The following is a 23536-nucleotide window of genomic DNA, read 5'->3' as shown; positions in this document are numbered from 1 at the left end:
CACATTTAGGTCTTGAGAAAAAAAACTAAGAAGTATTTTTGTAGGTTTTTTTAAACCAATTATTTCGACAACCTTTTTTTTATTTCAATTCGTTATTTAGTTTCAGGCATTTTTTATCTCCTTTTGTTGCTGTCGACTATATCTATATACTGTATATATATAGATATATATATATATCTATAGATACAGATAAAACAAGATATATATATATAGATATACAGATATTTATATATATATCTATATACTGTATATATATATACACACATTTTTTTGTTGGTTTATTCTTAATTATCAGCTTTACCACAGACTACTGACCTTTTCTTTCTACATTTTTATTATCATTATTGTATTTGATACAGTGTGTGTGAAGTACAAAACAAATTTGAGTCTAGAAACAAAATTACAAACTTTATTTTAAGCAATCTAACTTTTTTTAAATTTTGTTTCAAGCTTTTTTTTTCCTTTTGTTGCTTTCGACAATATGTTTTTATTTTATAAACTATTGATTATTGAGGTGTTTTTTTTCAAGATTAAAATGTGTTTATTTATTAGTTTTACATTTTAATTTTTTTTATTTATCCCTATTGTATCATTTACAAAAAAAACTAAGTTTGGAAACAAAATTACAATCTACTGAAAAGTTGTTGTTTTTTTTAACCAATGATTTCAGATGATCTTTAGTGTTTCAGTGAAATTGTCTCACGATGTCAGGGAGGTTTTTTAAAATGTAAATGACTTAATTATCATAATGACTAATTATCATTCTTTATCAATTAACCTCTTATTTTTTAAAGGCATCCACCAAAAACATTTTGACGCAAGTTTAGAATTTGTTCCGCCTGTTTGATTCAAATGTTAACCAACAACTTTTAACCAACTCTTTTTGTACATGGTAGGAATATTCCTTAAAAGATACAAAACTTTTGACATAGTAGAAAAAACGCACCACTGAATATTAAAAGTATTTTTGAAAAACGAGAAGTCAGGAAAATGTACTTGGCAATTCTGGGCGACAGCAGGGATACTCGTCCAAAGATACGTGACTTTTCTACATATTTTTTCCGCCACCGTTTTCTTTTAACCCCTTTTTTTTGCCATAAAGACAAAAAATGATCCAACTTTTTTCTTTAAACCAACTTTTTTTTTCTACCCCTTTATATATTACAGGACAGTGGTCTTCCTGCTGGGCCTTAAGCCTGTTGCACCTTCAACAGCACCTGTGGTGGACTGTGCATGTCAAGGGTGTCCTCTTTCCTGAGCCAGGCCTAAGCCTGACCCCATACGTCCAGGTTTTTTTTTGCTGCAGGGTCTTCGGCTGGGGACACCGGTCATTAATGTTTTGTCCCTTATTCCAGAACATCTCCTGGTGGCTTGGCAGTGCACAGGGACATCTCCCTCTCACCACCTGCAGGAAAAACCTAGTTAGATGCTATGTGCTCCCCAAACTTTGTCTCCTTTTCAGCCAGAGCCAGTGGCTTGCTTTTTCAGATTCCTCCGAAAGCTCCCAGGTCCTTGAGCAAGCTTGATGTTGATCTGCCCAGGAAGCCTCTGACACCCACCTCCACCGGTTACAGCCTCGCACTTCAGCCGTTTTCTCCTCCGCAACCAGGACTGTCAGCTCAATCAGTATTACTGATCTCAAGGCTGCAGACCACAGCCCTACATCTGGTCTTAAGGCGGTGCTGCAGATCTCTTGATGGAATTTGAGCTGCCTACCCAGGTCACCGTCCATCTTACACGCTGCTCCTGGTGTTAATAGGTTGGCGGGTGATCTCTTGCTGGTACGCATTGCAAGTTTCTCCTGCCTGAGGACATAGATCCTGCCTTGGCTCTTGTTTGGAGTTCGGTTGTTTGCCTCCTGCCGATTTTTCTCCAGCACCTCTGCCAGGTTCCTGAACACTTGGTCGTGCCGCCATCTGAACCGCCTTTGTGTCAGTGCTGCCCGACAGAACATGCTGGACAGAGGCATTGATGGTCCCGCAGAGGTAACAACATTTCTCTGTTCCAAGCCATTGGTGGAAGATTTGGGGGCTAGGAAGGGTATCGTATTGAAGCAAACTCAAATCTCTTTCCTGTCTAATGAGCTCTGCGCATTCGTTTGATCCAAGGAAGAGTAACGTTTTAGAATTAAAACAGTCAATTTATTAATAATAAAAGAATGATTACAAAAGTAGGTCGTACAAGACCTCAAATATAACAGTTTAACAAAGAAATGCAAATTATTCAAATTGTTCAGAAATACCAGAAGTTCCGAGCTCAGTCCAGTCTCTGTCAGACATCCTGGCTCACCCACCAGATCCTTCCAGAGAGTGGCCACTAATCTTTAGGTCGTCCTTTCTTTTAAAGACCTCAAGACACTCACAAAATAAGTTAAGTAAGTTGAGTTGGAATGTTCAGATAAATCCGACTCCATTATAAACAACAGATGTTGTTTGACCTAATCACTGACCTAAACAAAGAATCTCCAGACTTCCTTCAGACCTGTTATCTCAAACCAGGTTTGTAGACCATAAATTCTGTGTCTTGACATTTTAAGAGTCGTAAACAAACAAGGACAGCATTTCCACATGGCTCCATCCTTCTTTTACCAATACATATCTCTTTCACAGTCAGCACTTTTGACACAGAGTTGCGCCAAGGTCCATATAAGTTAAGACACAAATGGCCAGAGCCCCTGAACCTTTGACCCCCTGCTGCCTGGAAAAGGCAGCTGTCGTCAGACAGAATACAAGATGTTTAAGATCTGAACAAGAGATGACATTATCAATGTTTAACAATTGAGTACATAAGAAAGAGGACATACATTCAACCCATCAATGAATGCACATATAGGGAAGTCATTTAGAATATGTCTTCAATCCCTCCTTTGATCTCTGAAACCAGAGGTCAACCTTAAAATTTTGAAGTTTAAAACAAACCTATTGTCTCAAAATCTGGTATATGGTAAATAATCAAATAAAATATGAGATTAATAATTCTTCCCCACCTATCAGAACTCTTCATGATCTGCTAACAACGCCATCTGATAAGGGGGAGGCACAGACTTCTTTTAAATTGCAGATATGATAATACGGTTACGTAAAGAGCGGATACAAGGAATACAACAGTACCCACAGATCACAACAAGTGCAGAAAATACAGCGATAGACATTAAAAGAGACATTATTATTGACTTCCATTTACCAAACCGTCTATCCATCATATCACTCAACCAATTGTTAATGCCTGAGTGTTCTTTCTGTTAATTTGAGAGTGCTTTAAGACCATCAATGGCTTTGGTCAAGCTACCATCCGGGGCGGTGTTATTCAGAATGCACCAAACATTGCGCACACCCCTCTTTTCTCTGCTATAGAAATCCGATTTTGAAACGACATATGTGAAGTGATAGATAGTTGTTCATGCACTAAGATAACCAGGTCTCTAGTGTAATCTGCTAGTCTCTTAATACCTGGTTGCAGTAATTTTTGTCAACTTTTCCCATATGTAACCTTGCTGGATAATATCGAGCTATACAAGTCTAATTTATTGTCGAAGTAGGATTGAGGTGGAGTGGCATTTTGGGCTGTAACAGAATAAATCTGATTAAGCATTTCACAGTGGAAACTGGCAGTGCTTCTGAATGAATAGTTCTCTTTCGGTTACAATATAAGATACTTCAACTATGTTCAATCAGTTTGCAGTTATTACCATAACTTATACACAACGTTTTCTCACCACAAACCTTTAAACAAACTTTGTAATTGAAAAAGGAACAGGCGTGACTTGAAAAGGAGTGACTTCACTCTTTTAGAGCGCGCAGAGGATGGTAGAGAGCTGGTGATGGTAATGACTGATGTGTTTTCAAAGTTCACCCAGGCTATACCCACCCGGGACCAGAAGGCCTCCACAGTAGCAGAAGTGCTTGTTAAGGAATGGTTTTTCCGCTATGGTGTTCCGGCACGTATCCATTCAGACCAGGGGAGGAACTTTGAAAGTACCCTGGTAAGGCAGCTGTGCAACTTGTATGGTGTACAGAAGACCTGCACCACCCCTTACCATCCTCAGGGCAATGGACAATGTGAGAGGTTCAATCGAACAATGCACAACCTGCTGCGCACGCTTCCCCCTGACCAGAAGTGGTCTTGGCCTAGCCACCTTCCCCAGTTGACTTTCAGCTACAATACAACCCCACACCAGTCGACGGGTGAATCGCCACACCTGCTCATGTTTGGACAAGAACCCCATTTGCCTGTAGATTCTCTCCTTGGTCATCTCCCGACACCAACGGCAGGCCGTGTGGATGAATGGGTAGCAGAGCACCGACGTCGCCTTGGTGTAGCCCATGAATCTGCCAGGGAATGGCAGGAAAGGTCAACAAAGAGGAGGAAGGAAAGACATGACCAGAGGAAGTTGTGCAGATCCTTGGAAGTCGGTCAGCGGGTTTATCTAAGGGACCATGGAGGCCCTGGACGTCGTAAGATCCAGTATACGTGGAAATCTACTATTTATAAAGTTGTTAAAGCTCCAGAGCAGGGTGGAGTGGTATACTCCATAGCTCCAGTGCAGGATATCACCCAGACCAGAGCTGTTCACCGAACATCATTAAAACCTGCATTGAATCTGCCATCACAGTTTCCTGAGGATAATCAGTCACCATCCGAGGAGAACCTGTCAGAGGATGATGAAGGTCCATGGGTGGTTGTAAGTGGGCCTGATCAAGGTCCCTCCAATTCTTTGAGGTTTCGTTCCATGCCCAGAAGACAATCCATGACATCCCCCAGGGAAAGAGTTCCTCCTTGCCTTCCTCCCAGGCTAGAAAACCAACCTGCCAGCAGGAGTCCAGCCCCTCTCAGGAAGTCTTCACGGGTCCATGCAGGGCAGCACTCTAACATCCATCACCTCCCAAGGACCATCAGGGTAGAGGCATCAGGGACGACTACTCCTCAGGTGTTGGGCTCAAGTAGTATTGCTGCAGCCAATTTTTAGATCCTGGTCATAGTACTTAGCTCATCGGTGGGGCACCGATGAAACGAGGGGGGGGAGGATTGTAACCGGATGGTTATTTTTGGTTTGTTATGAAAATGATTGTTTACATTCTCTTGGTCTCCACTCCCTACGCAGGTGAAGCCAATTAGTTAATGAGGACGGGCTTTAACTATAAAGTCAGTGAGTCACTCAGTCTTTCCCTCTCCTGTGTCGTGACGGTCAGCGTTCTGGGACGTGCGTGGTCCTGTTCTCCGCTATTGGGTATGTTATTCCATTGACTCGAAGTCCAACACAGTGACCTAAATTAGTTATTGTTTTCTCTTCACAATTGGGTTCTTTCTTTTGTTTTAGGGATGTGCAGATACTATGCCGTGCCTTGCCTCTTTGTGTTTAGTTTGGGTTAGTTATTCTGTTCACTATACAGTTATTTAGGTTTGGTTTGGTTCAACTTTGAGACTTGTATATTGTGTTAATGTGTTTATTTCCTGTGGTTCTTTTGTTTGGGTTTAGCACTTTGTTTCAGTTTTTCGGAGTAGCGATGTGTTCAACTGAAGTAGTGTTCATAATTGTCATTTCTGTCCAGTCAATGTGTGGTTTTTGTTGAATACTAATGTGTTTTTGGTTTTCCCTTTATTTCGGTTATAATTACTAACTGTGTTTTGTTGATTGCAATTATGATTATTTGGGGACTACGTCAGTTGTAAGGCATTCGCTGCCCTGTCTGGCTAAACAATAAACTATATTTTCTGGTACTTGTGTTTGTGCCTGTATTCATTTGTCGGAGGTTTCTACGCGCAGGGTCATGGGTCTATATCTTTAGGTGCAAGGCCTAAAGTGGCGTTGTTGGGTACTGATTAACACCAGTCCACCGTTACTCCCCGGGCTAGTGTAAAGAATCGGTTACAGGTATTTTACATTTCAATGTTTTTACCCTTTCATTTTTATCTTTTAAATGTATTTTATTTTTAAACCGACTAGTGTTCTACAAAACTTTGTCACAAAGCCTCTTTCATTATTTTACTTACAGAAATGAAACCAACTATATATATACTTATAAGTGAGAAGTATAATATGCAAAGACAATTATTGTTTTACAAATCCCCTACTTTTTAGATAATACAATTAGATTTTGCTCATTTCTTTTTCCTATTTTTTTTTTAAATACTGTGGCTTCCAACTAAATTCATGCTCACAGATTACTCCCAAGAACATCGTCTCATACACAATTTTTACGGACACCCTGTGTGTCTGTTTCTCACTTTTGGAAGCATTCAAAAACTATTTAACCGGTGAATTTGATATGGATAATACACCCTCCTTTCACTGAACAATACCAACCGTTACAGTGAAATCTTAATAACATCTTTAAATCTATTGGTTCAAAACCAACCAAGATTTTATCACTTCCGATGTGAATCTTAAAACAAGAAACCTCAATAGTGAATTCCCAAGTTTGTGTCAGAAAGGCAGCATAACAAGTGATATCATTGAAAGAGTATTCAAGCGAGCTACCACTGTCGTTTGTGGGCTCCCAAACTTTGTTAGTTCATCAAGTGAATTGAGCTGATTTAATGAGATAACCAAACTCTCAATGAAGGACAGGATCGCTTGGTTGAGGCGCAGGATTCCATGCAGCACCTCTTTGATCGAAAGAAATTAGAACTTCCCTGAGCGCCCCAGTCCATGTTGGCTCAAGACTCAGGACAATGCACTCATGTAGGCATTGTAGGGTGATTGCTGGTTGTTGTGGAAACCATATTTCAAAATGGTTAAAGGAAATAGGCAAAAGCAGGAAAATTGCCACCAAGCGGTAGTGATGTGATTAAAAAGGTCACCGCTGGCAGCGGGATTTAACAGGTGCAGGGGTGGATCACTGCTGGCAGTGAAAGCAGTGACACTTCAGGGAGTGAGGATGCATGGACCACAAGAAGTAGGGGCCGCAGATTGTAGGGGCCGCAGTTGGTGGTAACGTTCTACCACTTGTTGGGGACAGAACGCATCTTCTCTTCTGTCCACCTGGAACTCCAATCCGGTCCGGACTTCGATGTAGCCGGTTCGGCTTCCCGTGTAGAACCCTCACGTGTCTGGTCTGGTCTCACATTACACCCTTCCTTCGGCTGGTCCTGTCTCTCGGGTGGCACCTTCGACCTCTCCGCTAGACTCGCCGTTCGTCTGGACTAGGTCTCCTTTCTCAGACCCTCAAAGCCATGTCGGCGGTGAGCTCTGCAGTCATGGTCCCACCCATCACAGTCTCCAAACTCAACCAGGCATCGTCTCGCGACAGGGCAGCTATCACCATCTTCCTAAATTTTGAAAAATATTTTCTCGTTATGAATTTCTGATCTTACCTTAGTCCTGGAGGTCCCACTCTTAAACCTATCAGTGCTGCAAATCATTTTTGTATAAAATTGAAGGTTATTTCGCAAGCGCACAATGTTCATCACAAAGGACAAGACAGTTACACATTATCACAATATCATGAGACACAACACACTCAACAAGGTCCTGGTGTCTCTAGACCACTAAACAACTGACAGATGTGTTGCTTCTGTTCCTGGAGAATTTAAGTCATCATTAGAAACAAACACCGTTATTAAAACACATTTTATCATTGATATGTGAAATGGAGCCTTCAGGTTCCGACCTGATCCTGCAAAGAAAACGTTTGGGGATGAAGGGTCTCTCTCACTCTCACACACACAGGATTGGGGAAAGAAGAGTTCTATTTCGTCCCTACTGACCGCCAGAGGCGGTGCTTCAAGCACTGAATGTATCCATCTCGTGCATGCGCAGTTCGAGTTTAATACCAACAAAGTCACCTGTGACCCCTGATGACCCCGGAAGGGGTATATCTTCCGGTGACATCAGAGGATCTGTTCCTTTTCATCTTCTCGCTGCGCAAGTAGCATGTCACCGATCTAGCTCAAGGACTAGCTCTTTCGTTGCTAGTAGTCACGCGACTTCTGTCGGAGCTGCAAAACTTTCGCCCTCCAGTGACTGCAACAAACTTTTGACGCGGAGAAGTTGTAGCGGCTCGCCGTGGACACTTCCGGAGATCGTCTTCGTTTGGCTAAGTACCAATTTTCTTTTCATTGAATATCAGTACAACCTGTCATACTCGCCATTGGTTTTATTTTGATTTCTTTCGGTGACGAAGTGGGTTCGCTCCCTCTCCCGACATTGTAATTTTTATTTACATATCATTGAATATCAGTACAATCTGTTGTACTCGCCATTGGTTGTATTTTGATTTCTTTCGGTGACAAAGTGGGTTCGCTCCCTCTCCTGACATTGTAATTTTTATTTACATATCATTGAATATCAGTACGCCCTGTCGTACTCGCCATTGGTTGTATTTTGATTTATTTTGGTGACGGCGGTGTTTTCGCTCCCTCTTCCAACATTTGTACTGCTGCCTTTTCAGCTACTGAAGTGGATTCTTTTATATTTGTTGGTGACGACTGCGTATTCGCTTCCTATCCCAGCATTTGTGCTCCTTCTATCGCATATGTGTAACGCTCGTTGGTGAAGGCTGTGTTTTCGCTCCCGCTCCCAGCGTTTGTTGTTTTTTCTCTGTGTGGCCTCTCGCCCGTTGCTAACATGCTTGGCGGCCACTCCTGCTCAGTCTGTATGGCTTCTCTGCAGCCTGAAGATGGCCATGATATGTGTCCCTCATGCCTTGGTCTCGAGTATCTGAGGGAAGGTCTTTCAGAAGATCCCTGTATGAACTGCAGCTTCATGCCCCGGGGAATAAGGGCTGCCAGACTTGCTGAGGTAGAGCAACTGTTGGGCCTCGTTTCGTTGCCTGAGCAGTTAACCTCAGCCCAGCGGCAGACTCCAGCTCAATCCCGCCGATCTAAACGGCCGGCTGCTGAGACTAGAGGCCCCACTTCTAGGAAGAAGGTTAGAGAGTCCGGACTTGCTTCCAGGATGGACCAATTAACGGAGGAAGTTGATCAAATGAGATCCTTCTTCCTGGCCTTCAAGTCTGGGACTGGTGAAAGAGAGTCGGGTGATCCTGCTCTTCCTCCAGCCATCTTGGAACCGGAGGAAGATGTAATCTCCATGGCAGCTTCAGCCACTGAGTTCGCCGAATATGGAGAGGAGGTGGTACCACAGCGTGTAGCCTCCCACGCCTCTGCGGCGGGCTCCCGTTCTTCAGCCCACAGCTCTAATGTTGGTTCTGAAGACGGCTCTATGGGGGCCATCATTCGTACGGCCCTGGCTCGCCTGCAGTTGGATATACCGCAGGCTCAGCCAGCTTCGGCCAGTGCCTTTTTCAGACGCGGATCAGCTCCCGTCAACTTTACTGTGCCTCCATCTAACGAATATTTGAGGGAGTTGCATGCATGCTGGAGGGACACTAGAGCCCTCGTGCAAACTCAGACGCCCGGACCCTGGCAGCCATGCAGGATGCACCCAAGTTTGGGTTGGGCCGCATACCAGCGGTTGAGCCGGCAATAGCTGCGTTAATTGTCTCACCTGATGAGGTGAAGGATGCTTACTTTCATGCGCCCATAGCACAACACCACAGACAGTTCCTGAGGTTCACCTTTCAGAGACGTCATTTTCAGAATTTCCCCTCGCGGGACTAATAAAGGTTTTCTGATTCTGATTCAGTTCAGGGTGCTCCCATTCGGCCTCTCCCTTTCGCCGCGGGTATTTACCAGGGTTGTGATGGCAGCCCTTTCGCCCCTGCAGTCGCAGGGCATGAAGATGCTTCCCTACCTAGACGATTGGCTCATCTGTGCGTCGTCCCGGTCTCGGGCGACCCTGGACACCACAAGCCTCCTTTCCCATGTGTCTCGACTTGGTCTCAGGGTGAACTCTACAAAGAGTTGCCTAGTTCCCTCACAGAGCACAATTTTTCTCGGGATGACTCTCGATACAGTCTCAATGAAGGCCTGGCCTTCACCACAGCGGGTGGACGACATCCTCCGCCTCCTTCCCCTCTTTTGCAGGGGCACGTGGTTGCATTACGTGGAGTTCCTACGACTCCTAGGCAAACTGACGGCTGCCGCCACCGTGGTCCCTTTGGGGCTGTTGTCGCTATGCCCCCTTCAGAGGTGGCTGAACAACTTTCATTTGGATGTCAGGTGGCACCGGCACAGGAGACTCAAGGTCTCATACCGTTGCCTCCTTGCTTTGGCTCCGTGGAGAGAGAGAGGTTTTCTCCTCCAAGGCGTGCAGATGGGTTTGGTTGCATTCCGCCGAGAGGCCATCACAACAGACGCCTCCCTCTCAGGGTGGGGTGCAGTGTGGCAAAACCGTACAGCCCAGGGGCTGTGGTCTGCTCGAGACTGCTCGGAGCACATCAATGTTCTAGAGCTACGAGCTGTGTATATGGCCCTGCAGTACTTTCTTCCCTTCCTGAGAGGGTGACATGTGCTTGTGCGGTCAGACAATGTGTCGACCGTATCACATATAAACCACCAATGGGGCACCAGGTCTGCACAGCTGTTGCAAGCATCCCGGGACCAGGCCTGGCCAGCCTAAGAGCAATGTATTTGCCCGGGGACCGGAATCAGGTCGCAGACCTGCTCTCTCGGGCAAGCCCTCATCGGGGGAGTGGCTTCATCCAGAGGTGGTGCTCAATATCTGGGACACCTTCGGCAGAGCAGAGGTAGATCTGTTTGCCACAAAGGAGTCGACCCATTGCCCCCTCTGGTTCTCCCTGAAAGAGGAAAGCAGTCCTCTGGGCCAGGATGCGCTTGCGCACGACTGGCCAGAAGGTCTCCTCTATGCTTTTCCCCCAATCCCTCTGATATTCTTAACACTACAGAGGGTCCTCCAGCAGGGTCACAGGCTGCTGTTGGTAGCCCCCTTCTGGCCAGGGAGAACATGGTTTCCACTGCTGCGCAGGCTCTGCCGCAGCTCACCATGGCGCCTCCCCGACAGGAAGGATCTCCTGTCTCAGCTAGAGGGCCAGATGTGGCATCCCGACCCTCTTCGCCTGCAACTATGGGTCTGGCCGCTGCAGGGCCCAACCCGCTTTTGGCGCAGTGTTCAGATGCTGTCTGCGACACTATACTAAACGCCAGGGCGCCTTCTACACGACTGCAGTATGCAAATAGGTGGCAACTGTTTACTGCATGGTGTTCAGACAGGGGTGAGGACCCTGTGCACTGTTCAGTCCCAAAGATTCTGGAGTTCCTCCAGTCACTATTGGACAGTGGCCGGTCTCCTGCTACACTGAGAGTATACGCGGCAGCCATTTCCTCTCGACATGTTCGGGTAGATGATAACACAGTGGAGTCCAACAGACTGGTGTCCCTCTTTCTAAAGGGTGCATGGCGATTACGCCCCCCACGCACACAGCGTGCCCCAGCATGGGATTTGCACCTGGTGCTCGACGCTTTGTGTCTGCCTCCCTTTGAACCCCTGGCTCAGGCAGAGCTGAAGTGGGTTTCTGCTAAGACTGCCTTTCTCCTTGCCATTGCTTCAGCGAAGCGTGTTGGGGAACTACATGCCCTGTCTGTGAGTGACTCATGTCTGCGGTGGAGCTCAGACGGCTCAGGGGTTACCCTCTGGCCAAATATGGCTTTTCTCCCAAAGGTTCTGTCATTATCGAACCTCAACCGTCCCATTCAAGTGGCACAATTTATTCCCCCGGAAGGGGAAGACAGTTTGGGACTGCTGTGCCCTGTGCGGTCTCTAAGAACCTATGTAGCTGCAACCGCAAGTATAAGACGGTCGGACCAGCTCTTCATTTGCTATGGTGGCCCTAGGAAAGGCTGTGCTTTTTCCAAACAGTGACTGTCTCACTGGATCGTGGATGTTTTCACCCACGCATATAAAGGAAGTGGTCAACCCCTGCCATCCGGGGTGAGGTGCCACTCTACCAGAGCGATGTCTACGTCATGGGCAGCCCTAGGCGGGGTACCCCTGGAGGACATCTGTGAGGCAGCATCATGGGCCTCACCAAGCACTTTTTTCAGGTTCTATCGGGTGAACGTCGCCACTCCTCATCCATTAGGTGTGGTCCTGTTGCCCGACTCGGTTGCTTCCCCTCAATGAGGTATGTACTGGGATTCTTTGTGACCTTGTTGTTATGGGTCATCCAGTGCTTGAAGCACCGCCTCTGGCGGTCAGTAGGGACGAAATAGAACGAAAGTTACGTATGTAACTACGGTTCTATGAGTCCCGGATGACCGCCAGAGTGTTCTGTCACTCAGAATCCTTCTTCTGCAGGATCAGATCCTCTGATGTCACCGGAAGATATACCCCTTCCGGGGTCATCAGGGGTCACAGGTGACTTTGTTGGTATTAAACTCGAACTGCGCATGTGCGAGATGGATACATTCAGTGCTTGAAGCACCGCCTCTGGACTCATAGAACCGTAGTTACATACGTAACTTTCGATTTACGAGGACTCTTCTCCACCTTACTTGAGGTGCAGCATTCCTGGAACCTTTTAGGATAAATCTTGTTCACTTCGTTAGACAAACATTAAAACAATGATCAATTGACTCATGCACATGCACGTATCACATGCCGGTATGTGTTAGTGTTCATTGCTTCTTTCTCTTAGTGCACACACACACATGATCTCATGTTCTTGCACTTGATTCATCCTGGCAGCAAATAGACACACAGACAAATAGACACATGGACACATAGACACACAAACACACAAACACACAGATACACAGACACACAAACACACAGACACATAGACACAAAGTCTGTTGCACTGCAGCTGCACAGTGTTTGGTCTACGTCATGTCATGTCTGTAAGTCAGTCAAATGCATGAGTTCAGGTATCATCTGATCAAACTGAGGACTCAAATATGAAGCAGTTGTTTCTTTCAAATGTTCTTTCTGTTTTTTTTTTGTTTTTTTTTATTAAACTTTACTCAAATCAAATTCATAATAAGTGATTTCCAGTTTAAGTTTAGAAATGAACTATTTTAAAGTAATCATCAAATCAACAATTATCAAAAGTTCCCAAAAATATTCTAACCTCTTATAGTTATTTAAAAGTATTTTTTGTCCGTTTATGACACACATGCTTGAACTATAGGTTTGAATCATACTAACAAATTAACTAATTAGAGTCTTCAAAGGAACCAAACCGTTCCCTAAAAGGATCTTAAAATCAATCATTTTAATTTTATTATCAATTATCACTTCTATAAAATCCTTCATAGGACATGATCTCACTGCCATCAGCGCTAATGACAATGTATCAAGCCTTGCCATTGCTTTTCAAATCCAAGTTAGAAAATTATTTTTACTTACAGACCTCAACAGACTGAATTAAGAATCAACTCCTTTATTAACTTCTTTACCACTTCGATTATTCATTCACTTCTGGTTGGTAAAGACTCAACATTCCTAGAAAACACAAATTAACAAGTTTCCTCTTTCATCTTCAAAGTAGATCTGAGATTGTTCTGTCGTCAAGCCTGTCACTCCAAACCAGTCAGCGTATCAAGTAATTTACAATCAGAATATGATGTAGCAATACTTTGCTAAAAATTATCCCAATTCAATGGTACTACATGTTCAACCATATATCTTCTTCCTCTTCTTTTATCCCCTTTTTTTTTCCTTTCCAATAGTAGCAGATAAAAGGATAGTTTACTTCCCGTTTTTTATATTATTCCATTTCACATCAAAAATAAAAAATACAGAGAATTCCCCTTTTTTTTTTTTCTTTTTTTTTAAATCAGAGCTTTCAATGCTTTCAATTAACGGACAAGAAAATGACAAGAAAACAATATCATGCAAGAAAAGGAGGATTTTCTTCAGTTTGCAAACATCCTCATGGGATCACCCATAAGTGGCTTTGTCGTATCATCAGACAGGGTTCTGACAAACTTTCTCTTCCACCTCGGCCCACCAGCATCACCTGCATGGTCCCATCAGTGAGAAATCTTCTCACGGGACTTAGGTCAAGTAATCGTGACTGTGCCTGTCTTAGGTTGTCCCATGGTTTTAGTCAGGATCTTACCCGTCATAAGCCAACCAGCCTTCCATACTCTCCTGAATCAGGCTGCTCAGAGGGCGAGAGTGATAACAGTAGAGGGGAGAGAAGCGACTTTGCCTTTTTCTTAAACCAAACATTTGTTGTGATGACTGTCGGACCCCAGAAAATTGTTTGTCAAAGTAATGGTCATTTTCTGATGTTTCACTGTGACCCATAGTACTTTGATTGTTTGATAGAAAATTTCATCTCCATAAAAGAAAAGCTCTTCGAAAAAAGTGTAATTAGATAGACACTATGTCTCAAAATTGTGTTAAAAGTCACAGAGTGGAAGGAGTGTGTTAGTAGGGCAGGAACAGATCTCAGAGTCCAACCCCAAGTAGTGAACAATCCCATGGATAGAACTCCTCCCCCTAGAGGTTCAGTCTAATTTCATGTCATGGGCAAGAAAACACTCACGAGTGGAGCAGAAATTGCTTTGAATTTATTTTTGATATTTAAAAACGAGTAGTTCGAAGTTCTTCGATCAATACAGTATCATTTTCCAACATAGACAAATTAATTTCAAATTAAAACTCATCAACTCAAAAACACATTCTTCTTCCTTATGGAATTAACCTCAATAACGTCTATCACACTTATTTAAAAATGAAAAATTGGTTTCCTAAGATTTTACCTCATGATCCAATGTGGGTTGTATTTTTAAGCTTTTAAACTAAGATTTACAAAAAGTAAACTAAAATTCCCAGTATGGAGCCTGTTGCTGCACAGTGTCCTTTTGACCTTACCATCCCCCCTGTTAAGACATGTGTTATACCTTGACAGAACTCTGTCCAACAATGAGCCTGTTCAATAATGGAACTGGTTTTAATTAAATATGTTCAAATTCATTTTCATCTTTAACAGTTAGTTTAACCTTAGCTGCGTCATTATTACTTATCAGATGTTATTAGTTATTGTAGCTTAAAACACTTTCCTGTATCAGTCACTTATGCTCACTTAATTCATGTCAGGTACTGACCACTGCACAATTCTAAAAGCAACTATGTTCATGATGGTTTTGTTGTTGAATAAGTAATTTCACTTTCAATCTTTATTTAACTTTTCGTAGCACAATTTAATGATACTAAACACACTTTCATTAGACTTTTTCGATTTTTAAGTTAGTTTCTTGTCTTGTCACTGATGTTGAGGAAAAAAGGAAATATTAAGTATTTCCTTTTATATGTTTTATTATATCTGTTTTACAAGCTGAATCTTTTCATTCAGTGAAGTTTTATTTACAGTAAATTATATTTACTTGCCATGCGACCTGGTTTGTGGCAAATAAAACAGTTTCAATATGTATTGTTCTTCTTCTCTTATGTGTTCTTCCCTTCCCCCTATTTGGGAATTTCTTACGCGAGGAGTTGTCCATAAATCCTAGACAGCCTCTGATTCAGCAGAAGACACATTGTTTTTGTCTAATTCTCAATAAATCTTTATTTTTATTCCATTTTTTAACATTTAAATATTCCTAGTTTATGGAATTCGATCAATTCAACATTCTTCTCTAAATTACTTTTATTTATTTAAAAGCTTTTATCTTTTTACCTACTTCTACTTTTTATTGGTATAGGATTTTTAGCGCTATAATCTTATTAGGTGTAATTATTTTCTTTAGAGTCATTTATTGTATTCAGTTCTTATCAGTTTGGTATTTTTAATAGGAATATTTATTTTCAATAACAATATTTTAAGGCCTAGTTTTCCAAACCATTCATAATGAGTGTATTTTTGTGTTTATATTACCAAGTCAGAAGTCTCTTGGGTCGTCAACAATTCCATGTCAAGTCACTGGCTTTAGCAAGTTGTCTGCTTTCCTCCCGTCGATCAGAGATGGTCGAGTGACGTGGAGGTTCGCCGTGACCCTGCATGTGGTTCCAGGATTGTCCTCTGTTTTTCTGTATTGCGGGGGTTGTGAGGAATTTCTCCTCTCAGAGACACTCTCCTGCAGAGTCTCACAAACATTTCCGTCAACACCCAGAGCATGTCCAGCTTTGCCTTTTCTCATAAATTTTTATTCTTTTAGCTTTTTTCAACTTCCTGCATCCTTGTCTGTTGGGGCAGAACTTTTCATTTGATCGAATATTTTTTCAAGTTGCATCCCAACAGATTCACCACACCGTGGAACCATTCCCTAGTCAAACCATTCTTTCTCCCGGTCAATTTCCACACTCATTTTGTTACAGTTTTTTATCACAGCAGCTTTTCAACCCAAGAAATGAAAACGTCCACAGACGTTTCTCAGCACAGTGGCTGTAAGTTAGGAAAGTAAAAGAAGAAAAATGAAACGTTCAGAGATGCTGTAAGTTTGATATCAAGGAAATATAAAAAGGAGAACGTAACATTCACAGAAGCTATACGTTTTTTAAAGAAATTATGAAAAGAAAAGAAAAACGTAACATTCAAAGATGTTATACGTTTTATTTCCAAAGAATTTGTTTTATCAACGCTCTGTCTGCGTTTTAGTCCAGGGATTCACCTAAAGAAGGACAAGATCGTAGGTTTTTTCCTCAGCTCAGCAGGCTGCACCCAAAATTCTACTTCGAACAACAGATTAATTTCAACTTCATAGAAAATTAATTTCTTAGCAACAATATAATCAGGCTATAATCACAAACAAAGCAAAACAAAATTAACCAAAAAAAAAATGACGTCTTTAACTCAACCTAGTTCAAACTCAGGGTCCAACCCTGGGGCTCTTTAGGATTTGATCAATTGATCAATTGATCAATTTCCAAGGTCTCCAACCTTTTTATGGTCCTTTTTAAGATATTGATTAAAATCAATACTAAGGGTCCAACCCTTAAGGACTCAACCTAGTTTGAACTCAGGGTCCAACCCTGGGGTTCTTTAAGATTTAATCAATTTCCAAGGCCTCCAATCTTTTTTTGGTTCTATTTAAGATATTGATTAAACTCAATACTCAGGGTCCAACCCTTAAGAACTCAGGGTCCAACCCTTAAGGACATTGATTCCAAATCAATATTCAGGGACTTAACCCTAGGTCCTTATTAAAATATTTGTTTTATTTCTATTTTTATCTATTAATAAAAATATAATTATTTATTTATTTTATTTTTTTCTTTCAGATGTGTCTGCTTTTCTATGATCGTGAAAGTAATCACAACCCTTATTAAATTAATCTTAACAACTTATGATCATGTTTAATTCATTGAACAGGTTGTTTATGTTGACACCCTCAGGTTCATACAACTTGTTTCATTGCATCAACAATGACCCTTATTTTTTTTAACTTTTTAATTTTACCAGCTTATGATCACGATTAATCCAATGAACAAGTTGTTTATATTGACACCCTCAGGTTTGTACAACCTGCTTCATTGCATCAACAATGACCCTTATTTTTTACTTTTTAATTTTAACAGCTTATGATCATTTCTAATTCAATGAACAAGTTGTTTGTGTCGACACCCTCAGGTTTGTACAACTTGCTTCATTAAATCAAAAAAGACCCTTATATTTTTGGACTCAAAAGAAGACTTCTAATCAATAAAGAGGTGTCTTCTTACCGTTTTATGCTGCGCAGCTTGTATTTTTTGAGTCCAGGAATCCAGGTCCCGTCCCCTCAACCAGAATCGTCTTTTCCTCCTTGGATCACGTCGGGGTCACCAAATGAAGAAAACTCAAACGTCAAACTCTTTCCTGTCTAATGAGTTCTGCGCATTCGTTTGATCCAAGGAAGAGTAACATTTTAGAATTAAAACAGTCAATTTATTAATAATAAAAGAATGATTACAAAAGTAGGTCGTACAAGACCTCAAATATAACAGTTTAACAAAGAAATGCAAATTATTAAAATTGTTCAGAAATACCAGAAGTTCCGAGCTCGGTCCAGTCTCTGTCAGACATCCTGGCTCACCCACCAGATCCTTCCAGAGAGTGGCCACTAATCTTTAGGTCATCCTTTCTTTTAAAGACCTCAAGACACTCCCAAAATAAGTTAATTAAGTTGAGTTGGGATATTCAGATAAATCCGACAGTATAAACAACAGATGTTGTTTGACCTAATCACTGACCTAAACAAAGAATCTCCAGACTTCCTTCAGACCTCTTATCTCAAACCAGGTTTGTAGACCATAAATTCTGTGTCTTGACATTTTAAGAGTCGTAAACAAACAAGGACAGCATTTCAACATGGCTCCATCCTTCTTTTACCAATACATATGTCTTTCACAGTCAGCACTTTTGACACAGAGTTGCGCCAAGGTCCATATAAGTTAAGACACAAATGGCCAGAGCCCCTGAACCTTTGACCCCCTGCTGTCTGGAAAAGGCAGCTGTCGTCAGACAGAATACAAGATGTTTAAGATCTGAACAAGAGATGACATTATCAATGTTTAACAATTGAGTACATAAGAAAGAGGACATACATTCAACCCATCAATGAATGCACATATAGAAAGTCATTTAGAATATGTCTTCAGTATGTTACCCTAATGAGGGAACTGAGTCAAATCTGTGGCAGTTTCCAAAACTCAGCCCAGTTGCCTACTGAAACCCTCCCATATTTGCAAATTCACGATTGTACACACAACCTATGTCAGAAACTGTGTCTGGCTGTTCAAAAGTACAAATTTGGGATCAGATAAAACCTGCATCATAACAATCCTGATTCAAAAGGGGTCTGTGGTCTTCTTGGTACCGCAGAACTTATTAGACCCAAACATTGAGTTGGCTAATCGCTAGCTTAAGCAATTATCGGTTCCTGGAAGGGCATCTTAACTACAGGTCTATGAATCCAGAAGAACTTTTCATTTGAATCGCTTGTTTCTGAAGCTTAAGACATGATAGTGGATCCCTGAAATTCCCAACAGAACATCCCTCCATTCCAAGATAAATACATGTGGGATTGTGGGTATGTTGGTATGTGTTTTTTAGTCAAATGGCTGAGAATATTTGAGGACGACCTTTTTTGCACAACCTGAAAAAGAATGCTAGTTTATTTTTTTTCTGGACACTATCTTAAACCTTTTTTTCGGTGTAAGTAGATTTTCCAGTGTATCACCTTTAGGCACCTGATCAGGATCCTCCAGGACGCCTCCCTGGTGGGGTGTTCAGAGAATGTCCAACTGGTAGAAGACTCAGGGAGTAGACCCAGGACACGCTGGAGAGACTATGTCTCCTTAGTTCGTCTGGGAACGCTTTGGTGTCCGCCGGGAAGAGCTAGACGGTGTTGGCGAGGAAAGTCTGGGCCTCCTTTCTGAAGCTGCCAACCCAAAACTGGGTAAGCACAAGAAAACTAATAAAGTTTTCCACTTTTCACTAAAAAAGATTTGGATCTTCTCCCAGCTACAGTGGAGCAGTGGTTCCTGTCACAGCTAATTTGAGGTTTTCTTGGGTAAGCGGTAATAAGTGTTGTTGCTTCTTACAACTCGTGGGTCTAACTCGTCTACAAGTGACCTACATTTGACTAGTAGCCATTCCATGATAACTTACCTCTTGTTAGTATAGCTGTGATGGGCTTTCAATCCCAGTGGTTCTTGAAATCATTGAAGGTTTGAACCAGAACAAAACCAGGACTTAAAAATTCTCCAAGTTCCCTTCACGCTGAACCTGCATTAACTCTTCTTGAAATCAGCGGCTCTCACACGTTACATCTAGACCTTTATCTGGTATTTCTTTCCTATTCCTATCTTTCTTATTAAATCGGTCAAAACAGGTCGCTCAAACACGCCGTCACTTCCAGTTCTTATGCTTCGCTTTGTGGAGAGGAATGGTCAATGCAGAGTGTCACGGGTAGTTTATTCGCTGCTTCAAGTCAAACAAAATACAAGCTTTACGATCGATCGAGCGCACTGTCTTCCGGCAACTGTACAGTTCAATAGCCCCGGAGAACTGGTCCCGAGCTGTAGAAACATCGCGATATTTAAGGCAAATTTCCCGCCCAGGGGGTCGTCTTTTCCGGGGCAAATGGTTCTTTCAAGTTGCCTGTGTCTCGATCACCCGCAGAGCGAACTTCCTAAATTGCCCTCTTGCAATCTATGATTCAAACGTTCTCGGGTGGGGGCCTCCGTCTTCCAGCCCCCCCTCCTGGATGTGTCCCGCTTCGTTCTTTGATCCACGACCCAAGGTGTGAAAAGGCAGACAAACAGACGTTTTTTTAAATAAACGGTGTTATGTCTTTAATTCTGTTTCAAGCTTGTCTTCTGAGTGAAATGTTGATTGTGAATGTTTATTCAAACGTTTAAGCTCTTAGATGAAGCGAGTAATTTATACTTTATCTTTTGATTATCATTTAGCATTAATTTAAGTATGGCGTATACTTATAGTGTATAATCATTTTTAATCTTACAGTATTTATGGAAGCCAGGGAAGTCGGACATGCTTAAAGTGTCATGACCATAACATACTGTCAGTCATGGTAGATGAGAATATGTGGAAGGGAAATAAGAAGAAGAAGTTACAAAAGTTCAGGGACGCACAAGTGTTAAGAAAAGGTTATCAGGAAAAGGCTAGCAATAGCGAAACGTGTCAGAAACGCAGTCCCACTTAGCATTAGCGAAACATGTTGGGGACACAGAAGCGCTATCAAAATTGATCTTAAACAATCGGGTATACACTTAAGCCCCGCCCACTAAAAATGCTCCGTTTCAGCTGAATTGCAAAAAGAACACTCAATGATGAAGAAAAACAGATCGAGTGAATGCTTAATAGTTTTTATTTGATTCAGAAATTCAAATAAATGTCCAACAAACACAAGATGAAACAAGTGATGTCTGAGTCGTTGCGAGGACATCAGTGGAGGATCATGGAGCAAACGTATGCCATTTTTCTGGTGCATTTCAGGTCGTTCCAGTAGTTTTCTGTAGGGGGAATATCACAGTAAGAACCTCTCTTTAGGAGGAAAGAAGATTTTCTACTCACTGCGCCAGTTCATCTCTGCGCAGTGCTCTTTATTAAGGTTGTTGGGTTCATTCGCGGCCCAACGCTTGTAAATGAATTTGGTGCCATCGGTCCACATCCAGAGACCCTCCTGGAAAGAGAAACCCTCGTTTGATTCTCATCCGTGTTCGACAACTCATGAACAAGGAAGTCAGTCTCACCACCACCGAGTCGTGAGCTCCGATCCAGACCCGGGGGAAGTGGCCGGTCACTCTTTGGATCAGATTACGGACGTAGATATGCTCTCTGCCTTTGGTGATGGAAGCCAAGTTTCCTCCAAATTTCTGGCAGTGTTTCTGAAACAAGAGGAAGTCGATGACTCGGCAGATTCTGACGAGCACAGGTTTTCAGGTTGTAGTACCTCTGCGCTGACCCAGTCCTTATTGGTGTGGTGGTACATGTAGCAGCGCTCCTCAAACTGGGTCCATCCATTCGGGCAGCAGCGAACTAGTAACCAAAGACAATTTGATTGTAAAAAAAAACTGATTGTAATAACCACAGATCAGATACAAATCACCAAACACTGACCTGGTTTGACAGGTTCTTCTTTATCACAGCAACACTGTCAACACAAGAAAGTTGTTGAAAACAAACCGTGAGATCTTTGTCTCCAACACTCGAGACTCACAGAGGTGGCGGACAAAACTGCACAGCTCAGGCAGGCCAGCAGGAGCACGAGCGATGACGACGACATCTGGAAGAGACGCAAATATAATGCTAAGCTCCCGTTGAAGGAAAGAAAATGCATCGACGGCGAGGTCCTACCTTCACTGGTTGTATCTTCGCGGTGGTGATGAACAAGCGTTGACTGATGACTGTCTCAGGCGTGACTGCTCTTTATATACTCTCGCAGATCTCTAAAGTTTGTGGGACACCGGGATACACCTTCACTTGGAATTACAATAATGTATTTAATTATCCAATTTTCAATAGTTACTTAATGCTGGGAGGTTAAGCCCATTATCTTCTTGTTTGAATACATCTCTGATAATTGTCTATCATTACTTGACGTATCTGGTTCACCCGAGCTTCGTATACAAAGTCAACAGTTGTATCCCTGCCACACATTCCATTTTCTCCTGATCAAGTGCTTATATACCCCACAAAGTTTATCTAACATTTATTAGAATACAGTTTGTTGGCATTCTTGATACTTTAAGCAGTTAACCCTTGTGTTATCTCAGGGTCAAGGTGACCCGAAAAGCAAATATGTTTGTGCTATACCCTGTGTTATGTTTCGGTTGTGTTGCCTCACCTTCGTCTCATCTTGGTCTTGATACTCTTCTGTGTGGTAGGTATACTTTTAGTGAACATGTTGGAGCTGAAGAAAAGAGATCCCATCTTCCCCCTTCCCTACAAACCTCTTGGAACTACCAAGGTATTCCTGGGCCAAATGATATAGTATTTTCAATGTGTCCAGTGGGTCTACACCAGGGCCTCCACCCAGTTGGAATTGTCTACAGAACGTCACCTTGTGTGTCCAGGGAAAAGGGTAATGGTTGGTACAAATCAAGACATTCAAGGTTCTTATGAGGAAAAGAGGTATTTAAGGGCGACCATACCGTGAATCGCCACAGATAGATGGAGTTGTCGCTTGGTTAGGTCTTGTGTTTCTAAACATTTAACCAGGCCTTGTGGAGATGCTGAAAAATAAACTGTGATTCTTATTTTACTCCTTTAATTCGTCTCCTCTCGGTCTTGATACTCTTGATAGTCGGATGAAGCTTCATGAGCATCAGTGTCATTATCCACAGAGTCCACTAGATGGCGTCTCTGAATTATTTTACCTTGTTTTGAACAACTGTTCTAATGAAACTTCATTTTTAAACAGAAGCCGCCACCTACTGACCTCTAAACAACATGACACTGTTTCATGAAGCTTCATCAGCCCATCACTACTTGGAGGTCTACTTTGAGGGAATAGTATCCATCCATTCATTCTTCTGAGGTCAGGTTTTCGGCAACAGCAGGAGCTGAAGACCAGAGGTCCCCGACTTCCCCCTAGCCTAGAAATCTCATGGAACTACCAAGGTTTTTCCTTGGCCAACTAAGAGACACAGTCTTTTCAACGTGATCTGGTTCTACGCCTGAGCCTACTTCGCCTTGTGTGTCCAGAAACAATATTAATGTTTGGAACATAAGAGAACATTGAAGGCTCTTATCAGAAAAAAATATGTATTGTAGGGCGACCATATCCTAAAACCCCCAAAATAGGACACTGTTACGTGGAGTTGTATTGTCGCAAATGTCTCTAGGTTTGTGGTTCTGGTTAAGTGTTCCGAATTTCCAAGGAAACATAATCATCCCTCTTGGAGATGCTCAGCCAAATACAAGGTTGCGGCAAAAAACAAAACAAACTAAGGACTGTCCATGGTGACCCATGGTGTTGGCCGATATTGAGGCGCGGGAATGCTTTTTTGTTTTCAGGAATCCAGCCACCGGTACCATGAAACCAACCGGTTTGTGTAAGAGGAGCATTCCTGATCAACCCTGGCAGGGTCAACACCCTATGAACCCAGGATGCAACACTAATGATGTGTCTAAGTTGCACCAAGAGTGTTTGCTATAACAAGTTCATCTGGCCAAGCCAGGAATAGGCCGGATGAGGACTATGAATAGGCAGAGAGGGTGAGCAACCCAAGCTGCAGCTCCACAGAGGGAGCACCTACAAGAAGCTACGGAAAACTCCCCGA

At 42.5% G+C, this 23536-nt stretch overlaps 1 protein-coding gene across 1 annotated transcript; it reads right to left on the bottom strand.

Annotated features, from left to right (window-relative positions):
* Positions 1-20696: 20696 nt before the first annotated feature.
* On the bottom strand, positions 20697-21641 carry LOC148068133 (galactose-specific lectin nattectin-like). The gene is made up of 7 exons (XM_087804578.1): positions 21609-21641; positions 21472-21537; positions 21372-21405; positions 21205-21290; positions 21005-21139; positions 20826-20934; positions 20697-20764 (listed from the first exon to the last, which is right to left on the bottom strand). The coding sequence occupies exons 2-7, from the start codon at positions 21535-21537 to the stop codon at positions 20697-20699; spliced, it is 498 nt and encodes a 165-aa protein (XP_087660704.1). The 5' UTR covers positions 21609-21641.
* Positions 21642-23536: the final 1895 nt, after the last annotated feature.

The sequence above is a fragment of the Callionymus lyra genome, chromosome 12, assembly GCF_982586985.1.
Source record: "Callionymus lyra chromosome 12, fCalLyr1.hap1.1, whole genome shotgun sequence".
NCBI classification, from domain to species: Eukaryota; Metazoa; Chordata; class Actinopteri; order Syngnathiformes; family Callionymidae; genus Callionymus; species Callionymus lyra.
Note: the sequence above shows the minus strand (reverse complement) of the source record. Positions and strands in the feature narration are given on the sequence as shown.

Bases quoted from the DNA above. Each gene is read 5' to 3' on its own strand.
- LOC148068133 (XM_087804578.1), bottom strand. From the start codon at position 21,537: ATGTCGTCGTCATCGCTCGTGCTCCTGCTGGCCTGCCTGAGCTGTGCA. The intron at 21,406-21,471 runs GTGAGTCTCGAG...TTGTGTTGACAG, and splicing joins CAGTTTTGTCCGCCACCTCT to TGTTGCTGTGATAAAGAAGA. The intron at 20,765-20,825 runs GTGAGTAGAAAA...TTCCCCCTACAG, and splicing joins CGCAGAGATGAACTGGCGCA to AAAACTACTGGAACGACCTG.